This window comes from Lithobates pipiens, unplaced genomic scaffold, assembly GCF_037356315.1.
Source record: "Lithobates pipiens isolate NorthernLeopardFrog02 unplaced genomic scaffold, aLitPip1_a1.2 Scaffold_23, whole genome shotgun sequence".
NCBI lineage: Eukaryota > Metazoa > Chordata > Amphibia > Anura > Ranidae > Lithobates > Lithobates pipiens.
This window is the reverse complement of record NW_027507785.1, coordinates 148,098,327-148,108,676: the sequence shown is the minus strand read 5'-3', so window position 1 is coordinate 148,108,676 and position 10,350 is coordinate 148,098,327. Positions and strand designations below refer to the sequence as shown.

Here is a 10,350-nt window from a genome sequence, read left to right as displayed (position 1 = left end):
ATCGGCACACAGCTGAAAACATTGCTAACTGGGTAGAAAAAGCAGCTGAAAAGTTTGAGATATCCATGGCCAATGTAAATGTAGTTGTCCATGATAATGCTGCAAATGTTGTCGCTGCTCTGCGTATTTTGGAAGAAAGGCATGGCATTTCTTCTCTTAGGTGTGCTGGTCGTACATTGCAGTTAGTTGTCAACCATGCCCTGAGGGATCCCCAGATCAGCAAGACACTGAGGGCTGCAAAGTGCCTTGTGGAACATTTAAAAAAAAGTGAGCTGGCCACTACAAAGTTTAAAGCAAAGCAGCAACAAATGGGTACCCCTGAGCATGCACTAATAAATGATGTATCCGTAAGATGGAACAGTACTTTACACATGATCAGCTGCCTGCTTGAACAGAGGTGGCCTGTGACTGCAATTCTTTCCGATCCTGATGTCACACCACGAGGAAAGTGCTTCCTGGATTTAAAACATGATCAGTGGAGCTTACTTGAGGAAGTGGAACAAGTCCTGAAGCCATTTGAGTGTGCTACTGTTTTCTTGATTGGAGAGTCCTATGTGACTGCTTGCATTCTACCTCCTCTGGTAAAAGGCCTCCAGAAATCCATACAGAGCACAATTTGCGAGACAGCAGCAGTCAAGGCTTTCCAAAGTGTTGCTGCACAGGAGATGACATCAAGATGGGAGCGGGAAACTAAATTCAGAGATGATGGTGGAGAAAATATATGTCTTATTGCAGCAGCCCTGGACCCCAGATTCCGCAAACTAAAATTCCTGGTAGCAGAGGACAGTTTAAAAGTTCACATCAAAGTCCAAGCTCTTGCTCTTGAAGTGAAAAGAAGATATGAGGAAGAGCAAACGCAACATCGATGTGAGGAACAACGGTCAGCCAGTGCAGACATAACATTTTCTGAGAAGAGGCAAGTGTCTCTGTTAGACACTTTGCTCGTTTCTTCAGATTCAGATGACCACCACAGTAATAGCGAGGATGACACTGGTCACATCCAAGATCAAGAAGCCCGCAGTGAAGTTGTGCAGAATGAGATACACATGTATTTCAGTGAGCAGGCTATTCCAAAGGAAGAAAATCTGCTGAAATGGTGGAAGGAAAATGAAAAGAGGTTTCCCATCTTGGCCATGCTGGCAAAGAGTTACTTGTCTGTGCCTGCAACATCAACCCCATCTGAAAGGCTTTTCTCAGTTGCTGGCAACATTGTGACTAAAAAAAGAGCAAGCCTAACATCAGCAGAGCATGTCTATATGCTAACCTTCCTCCATTGCAATGCTAAAATATAGCATTGCAATGAAGGAACTAACACAGGCCCCCCAACCTTTTGCACTCATGACTGTGTTCTCGTTGGGCTGTATTAGTGTATTTATGTTGAGATGGCTCATGGCTGCCTTCAGTGTATTGGCCATATTTTTGCACAGCCACAGTGTTGAGCGTTGCTTTTGGTGGGCCTGGTTCCTCCTTGCTTCCTTCCTTGAAAACTGTTACCTCCTCAGGTATGTTTTACATTACAATTACACACCACAAAAATACTGCTGAATTGACTCTACAATAGCATTATGTAAGTAATAATGATTACAATTACATAGTGTTATTGTATGTTGACCAGCATTTTTGTGGTGTTAAACAACAACTCTTTAGGTCAAGAGGCACTGCAAACAGCAGGAAAAGGCATGGAGGAGGTCATCAAAGCACTGCCGTAAGCCACCGTGACCCAGCAGCAAGCCTCAGCGAGGCAAATCATCACCATGAGGAAGTGATGGCTCAGCAACAGCAGGTCCTGGCACAGGCTGTAGCTGCACAACAGGAAAGCACACGGTTGCTAGCCATCCAGTTTACTGCCCATCAGGAGTCCACTCAAGCACAGGTGGCTGCATTGCAGGAGGCAGTACAGCGTCTGGCTCAGGGACAAGAACAAGTGGTCATCGCTGCTGGCAACCAAGAATCCATAAGGGCCAGCCATTTCTTGCAAAAACTGACACCCAGAAATGATGGACTTAGAGGCTTTTCTTACTACCTTTTGAGAGGATAGCGGAGAGAGAGGGGTGGCCCCGTGACCAATGGGCTGGCATTATCTCGCCTTTCCTTACCAGTGACCCGCAAAAGGCCTACTGGAGGCCTGCCAACGAGCACATCAGTGACTTTGAGCGTCTGTAGGTAGAGATCCTGGCCAACCTGGGAGTGACCACGGTCGTCTGGGCTCAAAGGGTGCACCGCTGGAGGTATAAACCTGAGAGACCACCCAGGTCCCAAATGTAGGAACTGGTACAGGTGGTTAAAAAATGGCTGCAACCATAAAGATCTGCAGCGCTGGGTAAGTCATGGAGACCCTGCAACAGTTGACGAGCTGGTAGTTAGTCGAAAACTGTGGTGGAGAACTGTTATATTCTTAATATCTAAAATTTAATTTGGCTTTATTATACTTTATTCAGAATATGAATTCCCTATTTTAAATTGTGTGAATGACCGACTTTTGAGTTAATAATATCCAGATGGTGACATGATGAACTGGATTAGTAAACATCTAGAATCTGTCAGGATTTTGATGGATATTGTAAATCTTATATATGCTTTTAAATACATTTTCCTATGTAACTGATATTTTGTTTAAAGTCTAAGGTTCTCTTCCCCCATTTCCTGTCATTAGAATAGTCAGTCTGTGTGTCTGTCTGAAGAATACCAGATTTGAAAAGTAGCCCCCACTTCTGAATAGAAGGAAGGTGTATTTCTTTTGGCTCGAATTTAGAAGTTTTGAGTTCATATAACCTAAAAGTTTCCTTGAAGACGCTCTCTTTCATCCTGCCTGCTCTAGGAACAACATCTATCTCAGCGCACCCTGATGAAGTCATGTGATGTGATGTCACGCGTAGGGACGGGAAGGAAGCTGACTGTGGATGCACTTGCTGCTGATTACTAGAAAAAGGCTTTTTTCTATCTATTAATGTGAGTACCCTGTGTATGAAAATTTTTAATAAATGCTACTTGTGAGATACTACACTATGGTATTCCCTCTCTATTAATCTATTGGGTCCTATGGAGCAATAAGAATAAAATTCAAAGGAGAAGGTGACCGAATTTACCAGGAGAGAAGACATATAAAGAAATCTATATACCTCTATGCGAATCCCTCCTTGCTATAGGTAAGGGGCCACTGCCCACTAAAGTGTGATCGCAGCGGGATTAAGCACTGGGAGATCCACACCTCAGTTGAATTTGCACAAAGCACTTGCACTTGAAGGAGACTGTTGTTTATTTATGGACTTGAATATTTATATCTTTTTATTTTTGATGGATTTCAATATGTATATTTAATCTATAGAGGCCGGATTCATTCTGATATAACGTATGTTACAGCCGGCTCTGTAGTGCGTTTACTACTATATATATTTTTTGTTTATTCTAAAGTTTATTCCCATGTGATCAGGAGAGGGTACCCTCTTTTTGGTCTAGGTATACTCTTTCTTATTTTCTTGTATATCATTTGTTTATTATTAGGGTGGTTCACTTATATCACCTCTGGAGAGTGTTTACTTATTTGCACATTTATAAGACGCACTTGGCACTTTATGATCAATTCACTGTTTTTTGGCTTTGCACTCAATTGAAGCAGTTGTGTTTCTGTGGAGGTTTTCAATTGACTCTGTAGTGCGTTTACTTTTATTTATTTATTTATTTATTTTTTACATTTTTTCTGCACTTTATCAAAATAGTAATTTTTTAAGAGACTGTTTTTAGTTACTTGCCTTTGTTCACTTGATTTTCATTTATTTGGATTCTATCACCTTTGTGGTGTGTTTATTTTATTTAATGTAGCACTTTGCACTTTTTGATACTATTCAGTAGATATTTATAGATATATATTTTTATATTACACTATTGATTTATGTAACTAGGCATTATACTTATCACCCTCGGAGGGTTATTTAATATAGGGACAGCGCAATACCAACATATCTTTAGTATCTCAGCGCACAGACTACTCTTCAGCATACAAAGGGTTATTCAGCCATTTTAGATTTCATGAGCACATGGTCTAATGCTAAGAATTCTTCTCTTTGAAACGAATGAACGAATTATACTAGAACTGTAATCATATATGAAGCAACACATTCTTTTGAATCATTGTACTATTTTTGTAAGTATTATTTTTCTACTTTGGTGTGTACAATAAAACACACATTTTGATTTAAGCTGACTCAGAAATAATTAAGGAAATTCGTCTCACTATCGTAATTGAAAGTTTATAGCAATAGAAGACTTTTTTACATTGTCTCAGCCAGACAGTCAATCATACCTCAGAAGTTTTTTTTTCCACTTCCTTCCGTTGATCAGAAGGGAAGAAGTGATGAACAGAAATTAACTTTGCAAAGATTGAAAAGAACCTAGAGATAATTGATATTGATGATTGTGAAAGAACAGAGAATTTCAGATATACAGAAGTCTTGACAGACGGTTGAATTTGAGTTCAGCGGGAAAACTGAAAAGTTTTGTATTCGGTGAGTAGAAAACGAATATGTAATTTATAGATGTTTTAGCTGATGAAAGTACATTGGAATTTAAAGATTTCGCGAAACAGGTCTCTGACGCTGTTTTATGGAAATCAAGGTATAATCAATGCTTACAGGCAAATACTGACATTGAGAAGGATAGATTCTCATTAGTTAAAACAAAGAAAAATGTACTTAATGTAATGAAGCTAGTTACAGTTTTTAATACTATGGTGTTTGATATGCCAGGAAAACAAATGCAAAGTGTAACAGAAATTGCACAAACACAGGAGAATTTATATATTGAACAATTATTGACTGAAAAAGTTGAATTGGAACATAAAATCAATGCATTATCGCAATTGTTTAAGGAAAAAAAGTCGAATTGCTTTTTTGACTCAGGAAAAGATTGAACATGAGAATATTATAAGTTTACTTAGAAAGCAATTATTGCAAGTTCAGTCTTTTGCACATGCTCAGTGCTCAACAAAAATGGATGCTCTTGAACATGTGACAAAGTCAGATGTGAGAGTTAACCACTTAAGGACCGCCGCATGTAATTATACGTCGGCAGAATGGCACGGACGGGCACAATCACGTACCCGTATGTGTCTGCCTTCCAGCGGGTGGGGGAGCGATCCAGGGTGAGGGGATGGCCGTTGGTTTCTGGCCATCCCCTCTCGATCGCTCCTGGCGAATGAGAAGCTTCCCCTGCCTGTTTAGTGTAAACACAGGGAGGAGGAAGTGATGTCACTCTCCTCGGGCGGTCTTTTTGACCAGACTGCGAGGAAAGAAGACATAGTAAGTGTGCACCAACACTACACTGACATGTAGGTACACATAGGCACACTGTCACCCCCCGCCCCCCCCCCCCAGTCACAGTGTCACTGATTACAGTGATCATTTATTTACTGATCACTGCATTTAGTGTCAGTTGTGACTGTAAAAACTGTCAGGGTAGTTAGTGTTAGGTCCAGGGTAGCCCCCTACCCCCCCAATAAAGGTTTAACCCCCTTATTGCCCCTAGAGTTAACCCTTTCACCCCCTTTTGCCAGTGTCACTAAGCAATCGTTTTTCTGATCGCTGCATTAGTGTCACTGGTGCCGCTAGGTAGCTAGTTATTTTTTAGTTTCGCCAGGTTTTTATAGCGTTAGGTACCCCCATATACTACCTAATAAAGGTTTTACCCCCCTGATTGCACCTAGAGTTAACCCTTTCACCAGCAATCACCGTATAAGTGTCACTGGTGACGCTGGTTAGCCAGTTAGTCATTTAGGTTCCCCGTCAGGTTTTTATATAGCGCCAGGGACCCCCATATACTACCTAATAAAGGTTTAACCCCCTGATTGCCCCTAGAGTTAACCCTTTCACCCCCTTTTGCCAGTGTTACTAATGCCTCATACACACGATCAAACAATCCGCCGGACAATCCACCCGTGTGTAGGCTCCGGCGGACTAAAAGTATTTTTGCACTCCAATCTGTCTGCCGGACTCGCATTTCGGCGGACAATATGGCCGTGTGTGTGCCAGTCCGCTGTACTTTTGAAATGAACAGACTTTTCCCGCCCGGAGAAAAGTCAGCTCAATGGAGTCTTCTGATGAGTCAATTGTTAGTATTTCATCAGGCAATGAAAGTGGGAAGTCAATTGACTTCAATAATACTAATATTAAACAGAAATGTAAATTTACATCGTCATATGCTCAGAGAAAAGTTTATGCAAAAAGAGCAACTCTTAAATGTTTTGTTTGCAAATGAGAGGGTCACATAGCCAGGTTTTGTTTGTTGGCTAATAATAATAACGATATACAAAAGAGGTTGTATTATCCGAAAACCATGCAAGGCTCTATGAAGTGTATTCTGTATGCTGGTGTAGTAATTTGAAATGTAGAGGTCATAATATTCAAACTTGAATATTGAAAATAGTCCATTAAGACAGCAAAGGTATCATTATGTAGCATATAACACTGTGAAAAACAATGTTAGCAGTCCTTAAATGAACTGCATGGATGGTAAGAATTTTCTGGTGGATTGATATTTGCTATGAATAAGGTTATGATTTCAGCTTCAGAGATTTGGTTTTGACGTTTGGAATATTATTGAGGACTTTGATATATTTTGAATGTTTTCAAGGATAATCCTCTGGATTATTATTTTTTATAAATTTTTCCTTGTTATGATTATTATGTTTTTTTATTTTTTTGTTTTGTTCAGGCTGAACATTGAAAGGTTTAGTTCACCTGAAAGGGGGGGGGGGGGGGGTAAAAGAACAGCTTGGTACTCAATTAGCAATTGAATACCTTTTGTTTAAGACAACAGACAGTTAGCTGTAGGCAATATAACTACAGACACATTCAATTAGCTAAGAAAGCAGATTTGTATGGAGAATTAGTGATTTCATTCTGAATGGTTAAAATTTATGTTGTGAAGAAAATAGACACACAGAATTCTTAATTTGTAGAGGAACGTGAAGGGGTGATTTCTTTGCGTGTTTCTCCGAGTGTCATAAGCTCTTTTTTTGGTGAAAACAGGATCTTGTGTCATGACTAAAAGGGTTTTTGTGTTTCATATACCACAACACCTACAGGTGGGATTCACTAATGATGATGCTTTAACAACTGTTGGGATGTTGATTCATTATGTTTTTTCAGTTTGGGTATAACAGCAAACTGTTACATTCATTTTAATGGGTGTAAGAACCACAAGTACTCCTGCTACAAAGTATTCTCCTTTTGAACTAAAAACAGGAAGGAAAATGCCGCTTGAGTTTCCCCATTAACTTTTTTTAGTTTTCACCTCAAAGAGAGGCAATAGAGAAGTCAAAATGGTTGCAGATGTTATGAAAAAAATGGTCCCCCTATACATTTCTAGTTGAGAAAGAAGGTTAATTCATGATAAAAAGTGTCATTGTGTTAGTTAAAAATATGTCTTTTATATTACAATATTTATTGATTAGGAGATTATTAAGAAATCATTTGTATATATAGTGATATGTAGTATTTGTTTTAAAGGTAAAAATGAAACTTATATGTTTAAAATGTTTTTATACATAGTACTCATAGGCCTACCCTTAGGAATTTTAGAATGAGTAACACCCATCTTTTTAGAAAGGTGGAAGGCAAATTGCTCATTCAAAATTTGCGGGCATTCTGTGGAACAATATAGCCCAGTGGAACTTTTAAGCTAGTCTTAAAAAGGAAAAAGGTGGGAGTTGGTGTTTAGGAGTAGAATCTTGTAACAGGAGAGGAAACAGTCAATTACTGGAGGGCACACATTCCAGGGAGATTTTCACTCCAGCACACACAAGACACATATACAGCATGAAGAATTGTTATGTCCACACACATATCGGATTTAAATCGTCATTGTAAGAATAATCTATTTTTGATATTTAACAATTGATATTTTTCTTGTAACATTTTGTTATTTCGTTATTAAACCAAAATTATCTTTTGTACAAGATAAGTGGTCTATCAAGTTGACCAAGAACGGAAAGGTTTATTTAAAATAAAATTAGATGTTGTTAGCACAAGTCTAAGACAGAAATTGTGATTAAAGAATTGCCACATGTAAGGCCACACCCAGAGATGGTGAAATGCATGTCACAGGCGGAGCTAAAGTTTCAGGAGCTGGAACATGGAAAAGTAATTGGGAAGGTCCATTTGACATCTTGGATGTTCAAGGGGTACAAATACCTTCTCAGTTCAGTGAAAAATGTATGTAGAAATACAAATGTGGGTATAACAAATTGTACATGTAGAGATAATGATGCTGCATTCCTTTTTTTCAGGAATTATAAAAATCTAACCTGGAGGAATCGGGGATTCCAAATAGATGTCAGCTCAACAAAAGGAAAGTTTTAAAGAGAGAAAATTTATCATCATCACAGGATTCATTTTTTCCAATTTTTTTTTTTACAATTTTATCTGTGGTAAAATATATCACAATGTTCTAGCTATGCAGAGGTTAACAGGATTGAAGAATTACACAACAAAGATCTTGCATTATTCAGAAATAAAAGAGATGTAGACGCTAATATCAGTACAGATGAACTAAAAAATAAGAACATTGATATCATTACAAAGGACAAAAATGAGAACGTTATTGATATTAATGCATATGACCAAAAGGAATGATGAGTTTTTGGGTAGTTTTCTTTACAGTACTACTATCATAATTCATAAAGGAATTTTTGGTAGTTTGAATTGGATCAATGATGCATTTGTTTATCAACAAGTGAGAGTATCTTTGAATGATACTGGTATATATGAATGTTGCATATCAATAGTAAATTATCCGGTGAAATGTGCTAAGGCAAGTGTTATTGTAATGTCTCCAAGGAAATCTCCATGTGTTAATAAGAAAAGTGTCTCTGCAACTCCTTTTCAGATTAACCGTTTCCAATCCAGAACTCTTTTGAGAGAGGGAAAGTTTGTCATTATTTTGTGGAACTTTAATGTTTCAGAATGGAAAATTTCTACAAGGTTTCCACAATGTCAAGGACATTTGGTTAATATGGAATTGAGTATTGAGAGATGGTTTGGAATTAATAGAAATTATAACAGAAATAAGCGTGGTATTGTTTAAGGTATTTTAGGAGGGATTGGCACAATTGGGAGTATAACAAATAGTATGGATATTAATACTTTAAAGTCTGATCTAGAAACCGCTGGTTTAGTGGGGAGTAATGGTATTAAAATACAAAAACATGTATATCAGATTTTAGAAAATATGGTTATTAAAACAGCTAATATCATGAGTCCAACTATTTTACATCTTCAAAATATTACTCTTGATTTGATAAGTGAACAACATTCTCATATAGAAATAGATTGGTCCAATACCCCAGTGACACCTAAACAGGTTAGGCACCTCATCCCCCAGTAAATATGTTTTAAAGAATAAAGGAGGGGAATTTTTCAGCGGTGCGAAATATAACAATGGTATACACAAACTATATTAATGTTTGTTAATTTATTCATATGCATTAAAAAGACATAGAACTACAAAAATATACAAACAGTTGTATGAGCATGGTTAATAAGCTGAAGGGATCCCGGTAGTAGATGTTGGCAGGGTAATTGCACTTGTTCCCGACATGTTTCGCAATGTGCTTCTTCAAGGGAAGCGTGCAACTGACAACAAATTTTAATATTCAAGGGAAAAGACAAAGAAAAAAGAAGAGAATTTAGACCATAAAAAAGACAAAAAACCTATTAAAAGGCATATTTAATTACTAAAATGAAAAACTATGTAGATATCAATCACACAAATATGCTGATCTATTAAAAGCGGCGCTTACCCACAGCCACCCAAGTCAAGAGGTACTCGGGATCAACAAACAGACAGATGGAATAGTATGCACCCTATCGGCCAAACAAGCGGCCCCCAAGGCCTATTGGAGGACACAGATGGGGGTAAGTCAGTGCTAAAAAATGAATAAACAAAACAGATTGTAAATAGTAAGTAATTAGAAAAATGTGTCTGCTAACCTAAAAAATATACTGGGGTAATTATAATAACAATGAACCTCATTTTAATGAGGAAAAGGGGCATAAGCCTCAATTAAGTCAATTTTATATAGTATCAGGAGAGACACTCTTTACTAATGGACTTAGCATATAGATATGATAGAATTATTAGCTATAAATGAAAACAGTGCCAGAGAAAAATAAACCTATAACAATTTAACAAACAAAAAATGTATGTAATGATGGCCATATACCTTTAATAATGGTTAGCGAGTGAGACGTGATGTTAATCCTCCCTATCAAACCAGCTGTACATTTTCTAAAAGCAGATAGTAACCAGAGGAGTAAGCAGCCAAGCACGATGGAAAAAGCCAGGCTCTATTGCCTC

The 10,350-nt window shown here is 37.9% G+C and overlaps 1 protein-coding gene across 1 annotated transcript; it reads left to right on the top strand.

Annotated features, from left to right (window-relative positions):
* Positions 1 to 269: 269 nt before the first annotated feature.
* LOC143927948 (E3 SUMO-protein ligase ZBED1-like) lies at positions 270 to 9,428 on the top strand. Its single transcript, XM_077452478.1, has 3 exons — positions 270 to 2,949; positions 4,339 to 4,502; positions 8,282 to 9,428. The coding sequence occupies exon 1, from the start codon at positions 309 to 311 to the stop codon at positions 1,290 to 1,292; it is 984 nt and encodes a 327-aa protein (XP_077308604.1). The 5' UTR covers positions 270 to 308; the 3' UTR covers positions 1,293 to 2,949; positions 4,339 to 4,502; positions 8,282 to 9,428.
* The last annotated feature ends 922 nt before the right edge of the window (positions 9,429 to 10,350 follow it).

Bases quoted from the DNA above. Each gene is read 5' to 3' on its own strand.
- LOC143927948 (XM_077452478.1), top strand. From the start codon at position 309: ATGGGTACCCCTGAGCATGCACTAATAAATGATGTATCCGTAAGATGG.